This window comes from Pituophis catenifer, unplaced genomic scaffold (assembly GCF_029215685.1).
Source record: "Pituophis catenifer annectens isolate HBS135680 unplaced genomic scaffold, rPitCat1.0.hap2 SCAF_1, whole genome shotgun sequence".
Lineage (NCBI taxonomy): Eukaryota > Metazoa > Chordata > Lepidosauria > Squamata > Colubridae > Pituophis > Pituophis catenifer.
In genome coordinates, this window is record NW_027256881.1 from 305,077,800 (window position 1) to 305,099,887 (window position 22,088).

The 22,088-nt window shown below is 36.1% G+C and overlaps 1 protein-coding gene across 1 annotated transcript in view; it reads right to left on the reverse strand.

Moving 5' to 3' along the window:
• Positions 1-329: 329 nt before the first annotated feature.
• The window catches only part of GALC (galactosylceramidase), a 46,587-nt gene continuing 24,828 nt past the window's right edge, over positions 330-22,088 (reverse strand). Inside the window, exons 7-17 of the mRNA XM_070931478.1 lie at positions 20,394-20,524; positions 17,141-17,296; positions 16,392-16,516; positions 15,363-15,490; positions 13,926-14,015; positions 11,906-11,995; positions 9,646-9,790; positions 8,837-9,017; positions 5,847-6,007; positions 4,547-4,623; positions 330-3,615 (exon numbers count right to left, since the gene is read on the reverse strand). Coding sequence (XP_070787579.1) covers positions 3,472-3,615; positions 4,547-4,623; positions 5,847-6,007; positions 8,837-9,017; positions 9,646-9,790; positions 11,906-11,995; positions 13,926-14,015; positions 15,363-15,490; positions 16,392-16,516; positions 17,141-17,296; positions 20,394-20,524 — 1,428 coding nt within the window. The 3' untranslated portion in view covers positions 330-3,471. The remainder of the gene's footprint in view (positions 3,616-4,546; positions 4,624-5,846; positions 6,008-8,836; positions 9,018-9,645; positions 9,791-11,905; positions 11,996-13,925; positions 14,016-15,362; positions 15,491-16,391; positions 16,517-17,140; positions 17,297-20,393; positions 20,525-22,088) is intronic.

Sequence of the window (22,088 nt, forward strand, 5' to 3'; positions counted from 1 at the left end):
TGCACTATATAATATGGTGACCTCTGAAAATTTCATCTGTAGTTATTTTGACAGTATATCCCACCTTTCCTCCCGGACTTCAAGGAGGCATACACAGCACTCTCTCCTCCAATTTTTCTCAACAAGAACTCTATAGGTTAAGCTCAGAGAATATGACTAACCCAGACAACTTTCATGGCTGAGAATGGACTTGAACACACACATGCAAACAAATCAAAGATTTAAATGACATTTATTCTTTGTTTGAAACATTACGAATTGCAATAATCAATCACATACATCAAACTATTGTTGAAACATCAAAGCAGTTTCTTAATTAAACAAGCCAATTTTATGACAAACATCTGTAATTCCATAAATTAACAAGAATTGATTTTGCACAATTTTAGTGCACAATGCAAAACCAGAACCATTAATGTAGTGCATAAATATTAAAGCCTTTGTAATAAAGGCAGGTAAGCATGCTTATCCCTGAATTAGTCTTTGCCAACTAGTGTTCAAACTGCTTGGAATGCATAAGTTCCCAGAATGAAGTGGTTGGGGGAGATAACTATATGCAAAGGATGTCATGTGCCCTTAGTAATTTTTCTGCAATCCTCAGAAAGCAAAATAGAAATCTTAAATTTGCAGCCTTATAGTATTCATTAACTTAATAACTTTAAGGCATTTGCTTCAATCTTAAATCCATCCTCAGACTGAGGGGGTACTAAGGGACAAAAATTTAAGAAACCCATTTTCTTGGGCTTCGTTCTATCATGTAGAACGAAACAAAAAAGCCAAACATTTTGACTCTGTCTGCTCTGATGGTATGAATTACTTCATCTGCAACTTTAAAGTCTATTTGGGGGAAAAAATGACAACAAACAAAAAACAAATCCTGGGTAGTCTATCCTTTATATTCCCACACTACAAAGGAAAAGAAAGTAGACATCATTTCAACCTCCAGTTTTGAACACCTGGCCAATATAAGATATCAAAATTTATTTAGTTGCTAAACCATTAGTCTTTAATGGGGAAAGTTACTTTTTTTGATCTCTAATTAAAAAAAAAACCTTTTCCTTTTAAAAATATGTGTTTAATTTTGATACCAAACAATATCCAACTAATAAAACAGACAAGCATATATATTATTATTAGTTTATTAACTGCATGCAAGTATATATGTACCATTGGCCAATCTGATCATCTTTTGTCTTAAGCTAAGCCATAAACAAGCATTTCGCTCATCCCAGGAACTTTCAATAACCAGAATTTTGTCTTTGCCTAACTGGTAATCAACAACTTACAAACAAACTAAACTGTTCAAGTTTGAAATTTAATTCAATATCCTGGCTAGTAAACAATTGTTTTGGTCAAGATAGAAAAAAATATGTTTAATTGGGGGCTTGTGGTTTAATCATGTCTGGAACAGACAAACAATCATAATTCTGTTCTGTAAACCAATACATTATCAACTGTAATATCTTGTCTCAGAAGTCTCTTTGAACTAGAAGAGAAATATATCTGTGTGTCACTTAACAAAGATATTTTGTAATGCTATCTAGAGTATAAACACAATTTAGTCAGAATCAACTTTCAAAGTAGCATATCCAGTTAGTTTTACTGAATGTCATGACATTGCCTAGAATTAAATGAAAAGAGACACAAAATTGAACTATTTTTTATAAAGGGGCACAGTTTTAAGAAGATACCTATTCTTTCTATAAAGCCAGCAATCCATAACACTAGCAGAAACAGGAACATATTAGTGTTTCTTCAATGGTAGATAAAAGGTGAGAAAACGTAAAACAAGATTCAGGTGTACAATCTGTATAATTTGCTACAGCACTGCAAATCTTTCTGATTATCAATAGTAACAAACAAAGAAAACAAATCCACAACCACAACCCTTTCTGGCATAACTTGTCTTATATAGACTATTTATCTCTCAGCTTCATTTGTCAAATTATGAACAACAACTGATCAGATGTTGATCAGAACCTTATAGACTTCTGTTGAGCAGTTTTAGAATTCTGTGTTAATATTTTTCCCAACTATAATTATTCAGTATACTTTTGCAATTATATATTCAGGACAACTTAGTACATTCTCATAGAGAGCTATTTGCTCTGTCCTATAAATTGCCAGTTTGTATTAGTTTTATTCTCCATTATTTTGTATTTGGCACCTACCCTGTACACTTCAGAATACTAAGTAATAAAATAAACTGAAACTAGTTAACTAATAAAAGATCAATAAATAAGCAAATTATTTTACCCTTCAATATTAAATTTCACCAAAAAGCATAAAGGAACATTGGCATTTGCAAGCTAATGTATGTGAACTATTGTTTTTATGCATGCCTTCTTATTCATGAAAGTTAGGGCCTTGCTATGTACATCATCCACAGATACTGATGCTTGTGCAACTCTTTGGGTTATAAATTTCACAATTTTACTGCTTGTAATGTCCTTTTGCAATAGTACTTTCATATGTATGCTGGCCTGCAGACAAGAGATAAAACAAGGTCTCGTGAATTTTCATCAACCACAGGTAGTCCTTGACTTACAACATAAATGAGCCTGGATTTATGGTAGTAAGTCATGGTAGTTGTTAATCGGATGACCATGTGACAGTGCCCAATTTTACATCCTTCTTTGTGTCAGTTGTTAAATAAATGCCACGGTTATTAAGCAAATCTGCTTTCACCAATAGATGTTTTTTGTCAGAAATCAGAAGTAAAAGCCAGAAACCAGCAAAAAATACCAAAAATCATGGTCATGTGACCACCAAATGCTGAAAACAGCCATAAATTCAAGCCAGTTGTCAAGACCCCAAAATGTGATTATGTGACACATTTTGGAGATGGTGCAGCCATCAGAACTGCAAGTACAAGTTGTAAATAGCTCTTGGGAGGTCCATCATAATTTTGAACTTCACTAAGGACCACCTCTACACTTTTTTCTCCTTCAATGTATCTAGTCAAAAACAAAGAAGAAAACTATAAAGCTATCTGGGTTATTGGGTTACCAACGTAAGATTAATAATAGGCATTTTCAATATATTTGCTATGCTGTTATCAACGAGAGGTAGTTTAAAATAAGGCATTTCACAGATAAACCAGCCAGTCATAAACTGGTTATTTTTTTTCTTCATTATAATTAGATAAGTGTATTAAGACATTAGAAAACTAGGAGTAAAATCTCATGTCCTAGTAGAAAACATAAATCCACTAAAATCCTTATTCCATCATTCCATGCTTCATAACAAATGAGGCATTCCATATGATTGCATTTCCATTTATAGCTTGCACAAAAATGTTTTAACAAAGATCTGATTTTAAGAAGGGAAAGAAGCAATTTATAGTCAGAAGAACATTGAATGTATATTAATATTAGCAGGAAATGATCAAAAAATCTCCAGTAGCATAATTAACTATTAAATTAAGGTTTGTCTGGGCACACTCAGAATTGACAATGTATGATGGAAACCTCAGCTGGCCTCAACGTGAAAATTATCAAATTGTGTCAGTTCAAAAGAATGGGTCCCAATAGCTGCCCAGCCATTCTCTGGACTGTGTGTGGTGATGTTCTCCCACAAAGGATAGCCATTCAACATGCCAGAGATATTGGATCCCTGTCAAAAAGAAGGGAAAAGTACAAATTTGTATTCAGGAGTCAATATTGTTTTCAGTATAATGATGAAGCACATCATAAGACAATAAATAAATCTTTCTAAACTAATTGGAAAATATTTGCCCACAAGGCAAATACTAGATCTTCCATTTTGAGGGAGATCTGCATTGCAAGCTCTCCACTGAAAATAAATTCACAAAATACGTACACTGGATTGAAACCAGAAAACAAATCATGGCCACATTCTATAATCAATGGTCTATAACCATTCCCACTGACCTTTATTTGCACCAGGCATATTTATCCATAATCTGGATACTCTACAGAGATGGAGTTCAACTCTCAGAATTCCCCAGCCAGCCTGACCCTTTCTGAGACCTCTGGAAGTTAGACTATTAGAACTGGGGAGTGGGAAGCTGACAGGGGAAATTGCTATTTCAGAGTTATTTCCAGGTGAATTAATTCCTATCATTTCAATGTCACAGGAACAACAAGCTAAATTAAGTGGGGGATATCCACATATTATTTCCTCTATTCACTTCATTCAGAGGAATAAATCAGAATATCACACACACAAACACACACATGTCCAAAAAGTAACCCTATGATGTACAGTCCAGATTTTAGAAGTAATAGGAAAATACGTAACTATAATGCATCCCAAGGAATGCCTTATATATTAAAATCTGACTTCAGGAAGGGCAATTCTCTGAAAATATGTGGATAGACAGGTTTTAACCTGCTGGGGTTTCTTGTACTAATCTCTAAGAGGCGATTCTTGAACAAAGGAACTCTCTCAGCATGATACTACTGAATTGCAGCTTGTCAGGTAGTTGAATTTTAATACCTGTGGCTTAATGAGATAGCAGGCCTTTATTCCTCTTTAGGAGTTAATCAGCTTACCAGTATTTGGATAGCACTTCAATGCTTACCTTGAGAATCAGAGTGAGTGTATGCCATCTGTTTGCTCGCACACCAGATAACCCTTTCATCAAGATATCAACGCCAGCTACAAAAGAATAACATTTTAAAATGCTTTCTCTATTTATAAAGTGAATTGAAATTGTGTGCCATACAAACTCTAAATTTGAACAAAATTAAATAAAACAAATTAAAAACATACAAGAATACAGTATAATTAGTATATTACATTCAAATACATTATTATATTATATTAGTATATATTATATATATATATTAGTATATATATTATATATACTATATATTATATATATATATATATATTATATATATATATATATATATTAGTATATTTTATATATATATATATAAACACGATTTTGCAACTAACAACAACAACAAATTCAAATACAGTGATAACTTTCAAGATAAGCTAAGGATAAAAGATAGTTTTCAATATTGTAATTTATTTGGTGTTGTAATGTATGTGATATACACCACATTTTGAGTGCATTTTGAGTTTTGAATATTAAAAAAAAATGTTCCAACTTCTACCTTTTTTTTATGATCTAACTTTTTATTAGTTTATCCAAGTATAAAATACAAAGCAAAAAACATGGAAAAGTAAGAGAGGGAGGGGAAAACAAGGGATATAGTATAATGGGAGGGAAAAAAAAGAAGGCACCAACTTCTGACTCTCTTTAGAACAGAAAGAAACATTACAACCAAAACATTTTGCTTTTACACAGCAGTATGTACAACTTTTTTAAAAACTTTTTTTAAGGGACGCGGTGGCTCATTGGCTAAGATGCTGAGCTTGTCAATCGAAGGGTCAGCAGTTCAGTGGTTCGAATCCCTAGTGCCACATAACGGGGTGAGCTCCCGTTACTTGTCCCAGCTTCTGCCAACCTAGCAGCTTGAAAGCATGTAAAAATGCAAGTAGAAAAAATAGGAACCACCTTTGGTGGGAAGATAACAATGTTCAGTGCACCTTTGGCATTTAGTCATGCCAGCCACATGACCACTGAGACATCTTCAGACAGCACTGGCCCTTCGGCTTTGAAACAGAGATGAGCACCGTCCCCTAGAGTCGGGAACGACTAGCACATATGTGCGAGGGGAACCTTTACCTTTACCTTATATACAACTTTAACCTTCCTAACATCTGGAGACACTAGGTTGCATAAGATTCTGAAATATGTAACATGAAAGATTTGCAGGGCAGTTATCAAGCCTCTGAGAATAAAGGGCAATCCACCTATCCAATACCCTCCCCCATCATGCTGCAAAAGTTAAAAAGTAAGAACTCACCGAGATCTCTTGTGACTCGATATGTGCCATCAGGAAAAACCCAGAAGAAAATTCCTTGGGCAGATGGAACATATATGCCACCTTTGCTAATTCTTCCTGCAATGAATGCTCCTCCTTTATTTGATTCTATATAAATATCACAGGTTATTATGAAATTTACCCTGCAGGAATAAATGGAAGATGGTTAAATTTTGGACTGATTTTTTTTTTTTAGGAATGGATACTAATTGTCTTAATGTTTGAATAGTCTTTTCTCTTGCTTATTTTGAAATCAGAATTTGTAATAGAAGGGTGATCCAGTTCATAATTATGTCAGGGGAGTGATATTTTCTTCCCACGAGCCGGATGCGTTACACGCTGACCACGCCCATGCCTGGTTCAGTGAAAAGGAAAAAAGTCCTGATACGTCACGTGACGCCATCATGACGACATGAGATTGACACCCCTGATCTAAAGTAATATTCTCAAAATAAAATAATGCTTTATTTGAGGCTAAAGCTTATTCCATATAAGACTTCCCAAATGAGAACTGCTTCATCTTGGATTATTTTTTAGCAAAGATGAAGTAAGACAGGTCTAGGACTTTTCGGCTCGAACTCTTGGCACTGCCTGTTTCTCCACCAGGGTTTCGTCTCCGTATTATTACACTTCGGCACTTTGGGACACGACCCCTCCGTCCCAGTCCCTTCACCGTGGCCCATTCGTCACAGTACAGTTCGTGTCAGGCTTTTGGGCACATAGGACAGTTTGAAGCCAGCCAATTGGTGCAGGGGCTCGGGGGCTTTGGGAGTAGAGCGGGGGCTGCAATTCAGAGGGAGGCTCTGTCAGTTCGGAGCCTCCTGAAGCGCCCAAGAGCAGTGTGGGGGAGGGATCCAGCCACAAAAGATGTGGTGGAGAGGGGCAGTAGAGGTTCCCAGGGCCTCTCCCTGTGGAAGAGGGGGCTGGGAGGCGGCAACGGTATTTCTACCCCAACCAGGGCTGCCCTAGTTAGTAGTGCTTCAGGCTCTGAAACCCCCATCCCCACCCCGCCTGTCAGTTTGGAGCCTCCCTTGGCGGATGAAAGCAGCGCAGGGGGAGGAGGACTGTAGAGGACGAGGGATCCATCAGGTGGGGCTTTTGCAACCAGCTGGCGGGAATGGCTGGCCTGATCTTTTGCTTTTCCTTCTGGTTTCTGAAGATCCTTTGTTTTTCCTTCTCCTGGTTTCTGAAGACCCACCTGTCCCAAGAGCCCTGCTCTCTTCTAATCCCTATCCCCACCTCTTCATTACCTAGGTTTCTGGGAGTACCTGGCATTTGTCAAAACAGATGTCTCACCTTTGATCAGAGCCTCCCCCTTCTGCCTAAGAATGCATTCAGTTTTGATCTGTTCCCAATACACCAGGGGGCCAAATGGCCAAAGGAAAGAGATTAGACTGATAAGACTAATGAGGAGTATTCTATCCTTTTTGCAGGAATACACAAATCTAATTAGGAAGCCAGGATGTTATTTTATGATGTTTCTGACTATATAAAAAGGAGTTACACCTTCTCTGAAGTGTAGCCTCCATTTAAGTTTCTTGTTTGGTATTTATGAGCTTAAAGTATTATTATTGGACCTTATTGGACTTTACAGATGGAAATGAAGAGTAGTGAGGAGCAACACTAATTCCAATCGCTTATCTTTTTCTCTTTCTCTGCTCACATTCCTTTCCCCAAACAGCCCTGGGAGGGCTAGAGCCCCCGGTCAGGAATTCCCTGGAATTCAACGGGGAAAATACACCTTCAAAACTGCCTGATATCTTATAAGATTTTAAAAATTTTGTTTCCAACAAAGCCAACACTTCACAATACTTTTAAGAGTTTTTGAAGTTTAATTTGGAATGCATTCAATACTATCTAGGACTATTGAAAATGTTATATTGAAAGTGATATATTACATATATTATACAATTACAGAAATACTGCACCTAAAAATACCTCTGGAAATACATCTAAGAGCAACAGAGATGCAACTATCAGTCTCTTTAGGAGAACTGAATCTAAAAGGATAATCAACAATATTATGCAATGTTCCATTTCTCTGGCTACCATGCTTGTAGCTACAGTATATGAACCTTCATTTTATTCCCAGGTGCTTTTTCTTTTCTAGTTTGGTATAGCTAAGGAAGAAACAATATCAAAGATGAGATCAAGGGAAAGAATACTGCAATAGGGAAGACAATAAGCAATTATCAGTATGTTCTTTATCATTTATTTGTAAACCATTCTGTAGATTCATTTTTAAAATCGAAGGGCATCACAGTGTCTTAAAATAAGTAAGTTTATTTACAGCAATTTTGTTTCCAGAATTCAAGAGATCAAATAATTCATACTTTGAAATATAAGACATATCCTTGTAACAAGCCTACTTTCAAGAATACTACCGGTAGCTAGGATAATTTTTGTCATAGGAAATATGTTCAGTTTTCTTTTAGCAATGGCTTCTATTCATCAGCTTCTCATTACACTGAAGGAGGCACTAGGTGGCAATCTTAGATTAAACATTATGTAGCACAAGATTTATATAAAATGACAACACCTCGGATTCAACAGAAAAGGCATGTTATAGGTCTTATCTACAAAGGAGTTCCATCTGATGGCACCCAGGAGACCTTTTTCTGATGTGACAGTATAGATTGGCTACAACCTCATTGGCCCTTAGAAAGTCCCTGAAGCCATTGTCACAAGATCAGGCCTTGATTGGTTAAAAAAAAGTTATTTGTTTTAATTATTTTAGTTTATTTCTGTGAGTTTGTATTTGCTGTTTTAACTCATGAGATGCCAAAGTCATATAAGTGAAATGGGGAGCAGCTATGTAAAATGTATGAAATAAAACTAAAATAAAGAATAACCACAATAAAGCAAGTTATCAAGAAAAGATTCTCTGCAACTGTACGTTCACTGCTATGCCCAAGTTTCATAATAAACTTTGGCCTAAATTGAAAATGTACTACAATACATGTACTACATACCACTTATAGTCGCCTATAATGCTGATTGTGTTCATTGCATCAAGAGCCCAGGTTACAGGTCTCTGAGTCACCACTTGCCGGAATGTAAAGACATGGTCCCCTGGATCAGAAGCATTAATAAAATATTCAAACACTCCTGTTTGATCAGCAAAGTATGGTGCTTCGCTGAAAGGTGGGTTGCCTATTTGAAGAACATAAATTTTATTATTTCAACTCCTCACAGTCATAGGTGTTCACATTATACAAAAGTAGAAATTTCTTAGTTCCAAAAAAACTCCACATTGTAATTGTTTATCGTCATATGTACTGCAAAACTCATTTTTACTGTCTTAACTGGTCCCCTCTTCAAAGTTATCAAGCTAAATGAAAAAAAGACCACCAAGAACAGTCAACTGAAATCTGTATGTGATTGGGAACTCTAGTGGGCTCAGATCTCAGTATTCATGTTTTTTGTGATTTACACCAACTAAGATGCTTTCAAAACTAAAAGGCTGCAGAAAGAAGTTCAGTGAACAAATGCATGGACTGACCAATTTGCAGCAATAATCACCAAGCAGAGCTAAATAGTTATTTATCATGGATGGTTTAATTTGGATCCCTGTCCAAACAAGGGATTAGACTTAAGGTTGTCAATAGATTCTCCCATTGTATTGATTTCTGTGTTTACCATTATACGTTTCTGTTCCTCTACTATAGGGAATGTTAGAGAATTTATACTGTCGATGAGGACCCTATCCTTGACAAAAATGACTAGTAGCCGAGGATCATCAAATAAAGAATTCCCTCAAAATAGCTTGATGTTGACTTACGGATGTTGAAATCATCTTTGTAAATGGACGGAAAAGGTTGAGAAGGAGGAGGTTCTGAGGAAGAACCTTTATGGCCAGTTGTTAGAGTTGTCAAAGTATAGATTTCATCCAAGCCCAAATTTAGCGCCAATATTCCTTCAGAGATCTGCATAGCAAGAAGGAGGACAAGTGACCAAGTAGTAGCAGTACATACAGGGAAGGCTTTCAGGGCATTGGAAAGGATTCATTTTTGGACCACTGGCAAGAATGAGAGACAATTTGGTCTAGCACTTAAGGTACCAAGCTAGAAACCAGGAGACAGTGAGTTCTAGCCCCACCTTACACATGAAAGCCAGCTGAGTGACTTTGGGCCAGTCCCTTTCTCTGCTCGATTTACCTCACAGGGTTGTTGTTGTTGTGGGCAAACTAAGAGGAAGAAGAATATATACAGATAACTCTAAAGAAATGAGTTTTAGCTGCAAACTATCATTCCAAGTGATTTTCTACATTCCCAAATCAGCCATTTATTAGGAGAGAGTAAGGAGTTATACTAAATTGTTATACTAAACCAACTAAATTGTTGGTTTAATACACCATCTGGAGTCCATTGGAGTTGGGCACCTGTAATCAATTTAAAATGAATAGGGCTTATAGTTTTAACATTTAGAGTGCTCATAGTTCTTTCTAAATTCTAGCTGCCTCATTAAAAGCAGAAATATGCTGCCTGCTATGACAAGATGCACACATTTCAGATATGGGAACTTCATAATACCTTTCCTACTTAAACAGCATTACTCTTTTGTTACAGAATAACAAGCAGTTTGGTTTCAGGAAAAATTTGTCCTGTAATTTACAACTCCTACATTGCAAAAACATATGGACTATACAACTTGACCAGGGTAAAGCAATAAACGCAATTTACATAGACTTCTGTAAAGCCTTTGATTCAGTGGTACACAACAAACTACTGTTAAAACTAAACTCTTACAGCATTTCCGGATCCTTGCATAAGTGGATAGCTGAGTTCCTGTCAAACAGGCAACAAGTAGTCAAAATAGGGAGCGCCCTATTAAATCCTGCACCAGTTAACAGCGGTGTCCCCAAGGCAGCGTTTTAGGACCCACACTCTATACTTTACATAAATGACATTTGAGATCATATTATAAGCAACTGCGTCCTCTTCACTGATGAAGTTAAACTATTCAACACCACTGTCAATGCTGCTGCCCTACAAAGTGATTTTGACTATGTGTCAGAATGGTCAAACAATTGGCAACTCCAAATCTCAACCAACAAATGCTCCAACTTACACATTGGCAAAAAAAATCAGAACACCATATACAAGCTGGGCGTATATGATCTCATAGATGACCCTCACTCTGTCAAGGATTTAGGAGTACTCATCTCAAATAATCTAAGCGCCGGAGCTCACTGTAAAAGCATTGCCAAAAAGGCATTAAGAGTTGTAAACCTAATCTTGTGAAGCTTCTTCTCCGATAACATTGTATTGCAAACTAGGGCATACAAAACCTTTACTAGACCAATTCTCGAATACAGCTTGTCCGCCTGGAATCCGCACTGTATATCGGACATTAATACAATTGAGCGAGTCCGGAGATATTTCACGAGAAGAGTACTCCACTCCTCTGCTCGCAACAAAATACCTTATGCCACCAGGCTTGAAATTTTAGGCTTGGACAACCTAGAACTACAGCGCCTGCGGTCCGACCTAAGCGTAGTACACAAAGTTATCCGCTACAACGTACTACCTGTCAACGACTACTTCAGCTTCAACTGCAATAATACACGAGCACAAAATAGATAAACTCAAGGTAAACCGCTCCAAACTCGATTGCAGAAAATACAATTTCAGCAACAGAGTGGTCAATGCCTGGAATGCGCTACCTGACTCTGTTATTACATCCTCAACCCCCATAACTTTAACCTTAAATGATCTACTGTTGACCCCACCCCATTCCTAAGAGGTCTGTAAGGGGCATGCATAAGCACATCAGCATGCCTTCCGTCCCTGTCCTACTGTCCCCATTATTCGTACCCATTTCCTGTATTAATATCCATGTTATACTTACTCCTGTTATCTCGTACATGTTTGACAAACTAAATAAATAAATAAAATAAAATAGAAGCAACTTTGTAGAAGACAGCATGCAGGCAAATGCTCTTCCTTTGCATACCTTTAGTTCCTCCAATAGACTCTTAAAGGCAATATCCATTAACTGTATCATAGCCATATTAACCCTTTAACTTATGGTGTACTCACATTTTTAGGGCCAAGTGACTGAAATAATGTAGAGTTGGCAGTAGAAAAACCAAGCTTGGAATACCACATCTGAAGAGATTTCAGCTTGTTCTAGAGGAGAAAAAGTTTACATATAATTTTTAATTTTATTTAATTTTATAGCCACCAACATAGATGGTTTTTAAATTATAGGCATGAAGAAGACTAATATTATCTACTAGCCAGCATCAGGACTATTGTGACTCTAATTACTAGTTACTAAATAGAACATGAGCAATAAGATACCACTTTGCTCATATCCTCTTTGTGGGCTCCCCACTGGTATCTTTTTAGCCACTGTGAGCCACTGGATATGATTAAATTGACCTTTAGTCTAGCCATCACAGTTCTTCTGTAGTTGCTTAGACAGGAGGCAGTGGCACAGCAGCAGAAAATTAAAACAAAACAAAACTCTAAACTAGGAAGTCAAAATAACAATCATCTAAACACCTTTTTATATAGATGGATAAATATCAGACTATTGAAATTACATAACTTTCTTTAATTTTTCAATGTTGTAATTAATTATTTTATTTATTTTTTTGTAATAAGTTTTTTATTTTATTTGATAACACAAAAATTCCAATTTCAATTGAACAGTGTGTTCTCTGGGTACAAATCATTTTAGGAAATAATAATCATGGTATTTACAACAATACTTGTTGCATTAATATCAATTGTATTAATATTAATAATATTAATAATATTTGTTTAACCATGTTTGTTTATGATGAATTGAATCTACTCCATATGAAATTGCATTCTCTAGTCTTGCCTCTCTCGATACAAAGCTGATTCAAAGTCTTCAAAGTTGACAAATTTAAGAGAATTAAATAGAATATTCTATTCTATTAAATTAAATATTTAATAGAATATTCACAGTTTAGAATTGAACTATTCTTCCATATGTAGAAGATCATCTTTTTTGAATCCAAGCACAATATATCCAAAGTTCTTCCAGGATTGAACATTTCTACATTTTTGAAAGATAAGGATTAAGAATATCAATGTATTGTTAAATTAATTGCCTTTAAAAAGTTCTGATTCATCATGGCTATAATATATGACCAATAAGGAATTACATATTTACCAACATTCCTTGAAATTTATTACTAATGTAGCATATTAATAGACCCAAACAATTGTTTTTTTAAAAAAACTCAGAATGCTGGGGAAAAGTAGCAAACTGCATAGATAACAAAAATTTTAACAGTATTTATTGCTATTTAAAAACCTTTTCAGAATCTCAAAAATACTAATAGCATTTCTAAAATTCTAAATTCTAAAAACAATTGATTAAGAGTATTATGAGCCCATGACTTTTTAAAAAAATGTACTTCTACCCATTTTAAAATAAAAGAAAAATTTATACTATAATTATAACTACTATAATTGTCCCGATAAGCTGAGCCCAGCTTAGGGCTCTGATATTTATTCAATATTGTTTCCATTCCAATGCATGACTGAGATTAATAAATGGGCCTCATAATACTATTTAAAATCAGAACAACAAAAACAATTATTATTTACTTCAAAATAAATTAAAATCTGGTTCATTTATCATCAATTCTGCTGCTGATAGTTCCACTTAAATATTTTAAAACCCATTAATAAGCTAATAATTATTTTTTAATGGAAGGAACAAATATCCAGAATTTCCCTGTTCAAATTAAGTCTTTCTTGGAAATCTGAGTTACACAGCAGAAATTAGTACTATAATCAGACCACAGGAGGCAAAACATTGCAGTACCATGAATCTGAACTGCACCACGTTTATTTGTTCATGGACAACTTCTGACAACAGCCAATAAGACTGGGTGCATAGGAATGGAATTTGTCCCTCAATTAGTTTTATGTAACATTCAACTACATAGTCACTTCAAAAATGCCAATCATTCTAATTGCTATAGATAAACAAAACAAGCTATTGTCTTATCTTATTTTGATCATCTACTCTTTAAGGCACCTGACAGAGTGATTGAGGTACAGTTCAATTACTTACAAAGGATCCCTTCAAGTGGAAAACTGCCTTTTGGGGTGACACAACATAGGGAGGAAGTGGTGGCCTGATGCACTTTGAGTGGTTACGAGTCTAAAAATAAAGAATAAATTGCACAGATCAAACATCACCTCAAAATGTAATTCCTTTTATTTCCATCATCCAGACTGTACATGACATTGCTTATTTAGATAAAGAGTGTCACCCACATAAAAGCATAATTATCAAATTCTGGAAAATCATTATGTATGTATGTATTACTTTTTTTAAAGATAGGGTGAAAAGAAAAGGACAGAGAAGAGAGAAATCCCAAGAATAGCTCAATGAGAACTGAGCTATGTTTGGTGACCACGAAATACTGACCACAGGAATAGGGGGCGAGGTTTCCCCACCCCATCTTTGTCTGTCTTTGTCTCTCTCCTAAGACAGCATTCTGAAGAGGGTGTAAGTCATAATGCAATACACTGCAATAATAATTCTGCTTGCAACTTATGTCTAGGATATCCCCATCAACTGTGGTAGTGACTGGGAGTGAGGAGATCCCTGGAACTAGGTTATTCTATCTGATATGCCAAATCAGGAAGTGGAAAATACATCACTAACACACAACAGAAAAAAAAATACACACACACAAAACATAATCAGTAAAAACAGACCAGGTTTGCATTGCTGAATCCTTAGAGCATAATGCAAGACCTTAAGATCACAACTTGAAAATTGTTAAAGAATACAATGAACCACAATCATAAGCTTCTTATTGTCTACTCAGGATCTGAAAAAATTCCCGTTACAAAGATGTGGTTCAATATAAACAAATATAAATTTGTTTAATATATAAATGAATAACTTGACTTTAGTATTGCATTTCAAAATGTTAAAAAAAATCCTTTATACATACTATACCAATAATTTATACTACAACCCTGTAAAATAAATCAATATAACATATCCCCAGAAGACAAATTTGTTTGTCTAAGGCCTCTTCTCGAGGCCTGTCAAAACTGAGACTCAAAGAAGGCACTTCTCATTCACAACTTAGTCTTAGGGACTATGTTAGACCAACTGAAAAGACACTAATACAATGCTCCTCATAGAGAAGCATTTATTTTCAATATATATCAGCAGGTGGCAGCATTTGACTGATTTTGTGGGGGCTCAAAAACAAAACAGTGTTATTATTTGGATGGGAGAGTATCAGAGACTACTTGGGTTATAGACTATACTGAAAGTCGGGGGTGGGGGAGACACCTTGAAGAAATGCAACAGCAATTCATTTTCATATTGTTGCCATGAATACTCCATGGATGCATTAATGCAATTAATAGGAGCCAGGAGCAACTCAAAGACAGTATACTTCCATAGCATTCGTCCTGTTATGCTTCCATAAACTTTATAGTGTGTGAAATCAATTCTACATTAGACTTTGCCGAATAACACTACCATTGTTTCAATGATGATGGTCAGATTGCCTAGCCCATCAGTCAGAGCCACAAAGCTTCCACCTTTTTTCAGATGCCCATCTACTTTCAGGTAATACCAGCCTGGTTGGGTGAACTGTGTTGTATGTGCTGTGTTAAAACAAAAAACAAAACAAAACACTGAAACCTGCTTCAATGGGAAGAAAAAATAATAAGGTCAACACAAAATCACATGAAGAAAGGAGATAGCTCAATTGTCCTACAAGTAAGCAATCATCTCGCTCTGATTGCAGTACCTATATATAGTTACAAGTCAAAGAAAGGTCCAGGAATAACTTCTTATAGGAATGCAGATGGTTATGGATTTAATTCAGAAGAGCTCCTTCATAATGTGCGGGATCATGAATGCAATACCAGTCTGTGACTCAATAAAACTACTGTGGTTTAAACCAACAGTTCACAGCCTGTGCTCTCCAGCTATTCTGGATTCTACGGCCTATAAATCCCAGACAGATCAGATATTGTAAAATGGAAGGTTCCAGGCTAGACTCCAGTCCTAATTGTCAAACTTCTGAATTAAAAAGTATTTTGAATGATTAAGCAATAAAGTAAGAACAGCATTATGTTCTCATACAACTCACACTTTTTTCATAAAGTTATGAGCTTATTAAAATGTAAGCATTGAATCAGTACATTTAATGGTTTGAATTCCAAACCTGACTGAGTCAGAAATCTGTACATGGGAAACAGAATGAGCCTATGGCCTCAATTTTGATAGGACAAAATGTCTGAAATCATTTCAAATCAACAGTAGTCCTATGAAGCTACTCCATTGTGCAAAATCTTGCACACATGTTGAAACAAAACTGTTTTACTCTATGCACATTCTCTTATAATCTCTAGTAAGAAGCTATGTATTATTCATTCAGAAAGATTCTGCTATACTCCAACAAGTATTACGATTCAAAACAATAGATATTCAATATGCTACTCAACAGCTCAACATGCATTTGATAACTGGAAAAGTTTATGTCTAACTTTTAAAATGTACCTGTGACCCATATAGGAGAATTCACAGAGTAATGTCCACTCCATGGTTCTTGTGCTGTCATTAAACCACACCTTCCAAAGGGTAATTCATCATAGTAACTAGCCACCAAATTCCAAGCAAGAGTGCTAAGAACAAGAAATAAGAAAAAGGAAGGAAATTATTAATTATATTCCACTATTCATAAACCAAAATGTTCCAAGTGATTTTACAGGAGATAACAGCAATCATTAATAAAATCTCAATAAATAAGTATATGAATAAATGGAGGTGGTTACCAAAGGTGAAAATACTGACACAGACTAACCTTAGAGAGGTATTTATTTATCTGCCTGCCTTTCACTCTCTTCTGAAACTTTTCACTTGATGGTAATAGCGCAAAAAATCAAAAGGAAGGGGCTTCACAGATGTTTAGACAGTTAAGTGGCCAAGCAAACATCCACCTATTTAATTCATCCCAAGAGCTACTATATATTGATCAATCAAGCACAACGTAAGTATTTACCAAATCATATATTAAGAAACACTCTTATGGGGGAATGTCTGCAGAATAAATGTTCTTGTTATGAATAATTCATCTTGGGGGGTGGGGAATAGTTGGTCCAAGTTTCATGAGCATAATTATTTCATTTATTAAAAATATTGATCCAATTGTCACTGCCAAAAGAATTGAGCAAGGTTTTCACAATATTATAGGTCCACATTATTGTCATGAAATACACTTTTATATCACCAGACATATCGATACATACGCAGTCATGTTCCCATTTACATAATTTTGATTCAGGATTCGAGCCCAGCAACCAGAACCCACTTCATTGTTGAAGGTACTGTAGTCCTCAGAAGACCAGAGTTTCTTTAGAGTTAATTGAGCAGCTTTCACTGTTTCTGTCCCTGGATAGTGAGCCCTAGACAAGGGAAAAAAGTATACGTTTTAACTCCAATATATATGCATTTGATTAAATAACATTCTAGAAAAGTATAGAAGGCATGGTGTCTTTTCTGATAACGTATTTCCTCAAGGCTTCAATTTTTGATGGTTATATGGAAAATTGGGAATCTCAACTAGTCTTAAATAACTCATAGCTCTTTCAAGGGCATTTCAGCAATCTCTTTGCTCCCATCTATTCTCCTTAGCGTTTACTTTTAGAGCAATGATAAATCTGTGGCATAGCAAATAAAAGTGTTCATGCATGAATTCAGGAATAACATTTAAAGGCTACCATTTACAATGTAAATGCTCAGCATTTATCCAGCATTTTAAAAGTCAGAAATGTTTGAAAAAAAGGAAGAGTAAATCAGTACGATAATCCCTGGATTGCAGTTGGCAAGTTTTAGCCTTAGTTTTCTTTATGGCTGTCTAGTAAGATCAAAGGAAAGACAAAATTTTTAAAAAAGATTTCCAGGGTTTCACTATGTGGCAGCATTCTCTCATTACTACTGAGCAGACTTTAGAGACCTAAATGTCTCAGTGCTTTTGATTTATGTATCTTAAAACATGAGTCTAGATTCCTTTTGAAATGAGGAGATACAAAATAACTCAAACCTCTATCTTCATTTAACAACTAATATATTCTGAAGTCTTGAACACTTGGTACAGAAATCACTGCTAGGGACAGTCTTGTCAATCCAACTTAAATCCTTCCAATAAAACATAAGAGACTTAATATCTACCTCTTTAAAAGTTATGTTCAAAACTCTTTAAAAATTGGGACCAGCAAACATTAGAGATAACTGTGACTGGGAATTTCTACTGGTTCATTTTGATAAAAATCAGAGCAGAAGACCACTTTAGAATTTTCTTTGGTTTTTTTTTCAACAAATACACAACAATTACTTTCATTTTCCAGCTACATTCCTCAACAAGACTGTTTACACTATGCAAGCAAAGATCATCAGTTTTCCTTTGTCAATCCAGCTGACAGTTGTCCTTTTTCTCTCTCAGGTTGGTAAAGCCATTTTTCTTTCATCATCTTCAGTCTTGTTAGTGGTCATCTGTGAAAGGCATCCCCTCCTCCTCCTCAACTTTGGCAGGTCTAGGCTGAATTTCCTCTCCTTTGCTTCAAGAGGATTTAAACTCGCCTGAAACTAGCATATCAGAACCAAAAAAGCTTTAGCAGTGACACTGTCTAGCCCAGGGGTCTCTAACCTTGGCAACTTTAAGACTTGTGGACTTCAACTCCCAGAGCTTTGCTGGCTGAGGAATTCTGGGAGTTGAAGTCCACAAGTCTTAAAGTTGCCAAGGTTGGAAATCCCTGGTCTAACCCATGTTAGGTTTATCAGACATCCATGTGTTTTCCTAAAACCAAAAGCCAATTTTCAACAGCCAGAGCTGTCTTCCATCATCTTAGATGCCGGTCATTACACATCTCCATTAAGTTCTCTCCAAGATCTCTTTCCCAGAACATCTGATGAGTTTTAATCTTTCACTTCTAATGTCAGCAGAATAGTTTTCTTTGGAAATCTTTTCTATAGGAAATTAAACCATCCCTATTCTTATCTAATAACTAGAAGAGGCACTTGGTTGATTTTTATGTAGATATGTAAATAGCCAGCAGGAAACCAGGGCTGAATGCAAACTATTATAATAACCAAGTACGAAAAACAAGTGGAGCAACTTTTATTCACTGGAAAGCCATTGAGGTGCTACCTCAGATATGTCTATGGAAATTCTCAGTCATGCAGATCATGGTTGCCCCAAAGGTGCTTTTCAAAAGGCAACTGGACTTTGTTTTTTTCTTGAAGATGTTTCACTTCTCATCCAAGTAGCTTCTTCAGGTCTGACTGAATGGTGGGGATTGGAAGGATTTATATTCTTTGCAATCATATGATAAATCCTTCCATTCCCCACTATTCAATAAGAACTGAAAAAGCTTCTTGGATGACAAGCAAAATGTCTTCAAAGAAAAAACAAAGTCCAGTTGTCTTTTGGGACTACCTCAGCATATCATCTGAGTTGAAAGTATACAATTGAAACTACATCTCCCATAAGATCTAGGCAACATGGCCCACAATTGTTGATTACAGAAGATATAGTCTGAACATTTGGGTGACCCAAGGTTTCTCCATCTCTTCTACATGTCAACAAATCTGTTTCTATCTAAAATAAATAACCTGAATTGGGAAAACTCTTTCTACATTTCTCAACATAAAACTATGACAAAGTTGTACAAATGCACCAAAAAACAATCAAACTATTCAGGGAAGAGTTAATTTTGAGGGAAAATTTTGAGGGAAAATAGTAGGCAAAAAGAAGTTTCCAATCCAGTCTTCCAATATTATGTATACATTAAATCTCATGAATTCAGGTAATCATTACTTAATCTCCATTCATTCAGTGATTTTGAAATTATGATGGTGCTGTATGAAGTTCCAGCTGTTGCAGCACCCCTGTAGTTATGTGAACAAAATTCAGGCACTTGGCAACCAGCTCGCACTTATGACTGATCACAACATCTTCACAGTCCTAATTTTAAAGTCCTGCTATTTCCTGCTTAATAACCTACGGGCAACAAGAGCAACTGGGACTACCTGGATTGATGTTGCTAAGCAATGTGAACTCATAATATTGCACATTAAGACCACATCACTTAGTGATGGCAATCCCAGTCCCAATTGTCATAGTAACTTCACACTACCTGCGTAAGAGTCTGAAGGGAATAAGCAGCCTGGGTATTGCAGTGAAAAGAAGATGGAAAAAGAAAACGAAAGCATTTCCTTGAACTTTCCTATGCAAAATTGCCAGTTTGTGACAACTGCACTTTTGTCCCTATGGACAAAAGGACATGAAATCAAACAGAAATAAATACTTTTTTAAAAAAAGACGGTCAGGGATGTGGTCATATTTGCATATGTCATTTGACACTTTGAAAGCTCATGAGTCTAAAGATTGCAACTACTTAATATTCCAGAAAGATTTTCTTTCTTCTCCCAAAAGGTGCTACCTCTATCAGATGTGCCACAAGGGGTTATGAGGAAAGAATCAGTTTTGTAAAGATGCCCTACCCAATAATACTGACTGCTTCATGGAGCTCAGAGTCAGTGAGCATGAAAAAGGATATTGGTTCCCATAGGTCATCACTGGCTATGATCTGCACTCGTTGAAGGTCTTGCTTATCCAAAGCGTACCTTAAAATCTTTTAAAATAAAGAGACAAGAAAAGTAGCATTTTACTCATTTTTATTTATTTATGTATTAAATTTGTATGCCACCCATATCTCTGCCAAGCAACATTTTTCCCATCAGTTGTAAGAAATAAATATTTAAAAAGCCAAAATGTGCAATTTATTTTGCTGATGTCTAGCAACAAAACACGTATCTCTCTCTATGACAAGTGCATAAATGTGAATAGCAGTAGCACTTAGACTTATATACCGCTTAACCGTGCTTTATGGCCCTCTCTAAGTGGTTTACAGAGTCAGCCTATTGCCCCCAACAATCTGGGTCCTCATTTTACCGACCTCAGAAAGATGGAAAGCTGAGTCAACCTTGAGCCAGTGAGACTCAAACTCAAGACTCGAGCAGAATTAGCCTTCAATACTGCATTCTAACCACTGCACCACCAGAGCTCTTGAAGTTACAATAAACGCAACCATTTGTCTGCCAAAGCAGACAAATGCTGGTGGCTCAGCAGACTGATAGCATTGTGATTAACACCAGCTGTCTGAAATTACTGTAAGTTCGAATCTCATCAGGCTCAAGGTTGACTCAGCCTTCCATCCTTTCTAAGGTAGATAAATTGAGGACCCAGTTTGTGGGGGCAATAAAGCTGACTTTGTATAAATATACAAAAGTATGAAGGCTATTGCTTAACGCATTGTAAGCTGCCCTGAGTCTCCAGAGAAGGGCGGCATATAAATCAATTTTTTTAAAAAAAGGGGGGGGAATAGAGCAAGATGCCACTCTCTTCAGTAAATTGCTTCACTTCTAAAAGTTTTAAATGGACAAAGTTCATAATAGTTGCTTTGGACAGTGAGATGGATGGCATATAAATTAATTAAATAAATAAGAAAGCTCCATAGACAGGCTGGGGAAACAAAGAGGCAAGCCTCATTCTCCTGCAGCAAAATTCTAAAAGTCTTTTGTAGGCAGACACCTGTCATTTCAGATGCCAGAATAAGAACATGTCGAAGAATAAACAAATCAGGACAAAATCCAATTGTCTGCTCACACCACAGAATGTTCTCCCACTTCCTCCCCACTGTGGTCCGCCTGCCCCAATTTACCCCAGAAGTTTCTTCCAGCCCAGAGAACAGATGTCTATGGAGAGTCTCATTTATCCAGGTCACAGTGGTCTCAAAGGTGGATTTCATGAGGCAACTGGACTTTGTTGTTTTTCTTTGAAGACATTTTCCTTCTCATCCAAGAAGCTTCTTCAGACATCATCCAGTCAGAGCTGAAGAAACTTCTTGGATGAGAAGCAAAATGTTTTCAAAGAAAAACAACAAAGCCCAGTTGCGTCCTGAAAAAGCACCTTTGGACCAGAGAACAGATGCTAATGATGCACAGGGTGGAGGATGGAGACAGAGGAAGAGAAAATAATTTCTCTCTTCCACTGATGGAAGTACTGTAGCGCTGTCAATGAAACAATTTCCCCACCCATATTTAGCTAACAGTGTAACATCTTTAGTGAAATTGAATTTCAGATTACGAAAGAAATATCAATAAAAACTCACAGAGCACTCTTGCACACTTATTGAC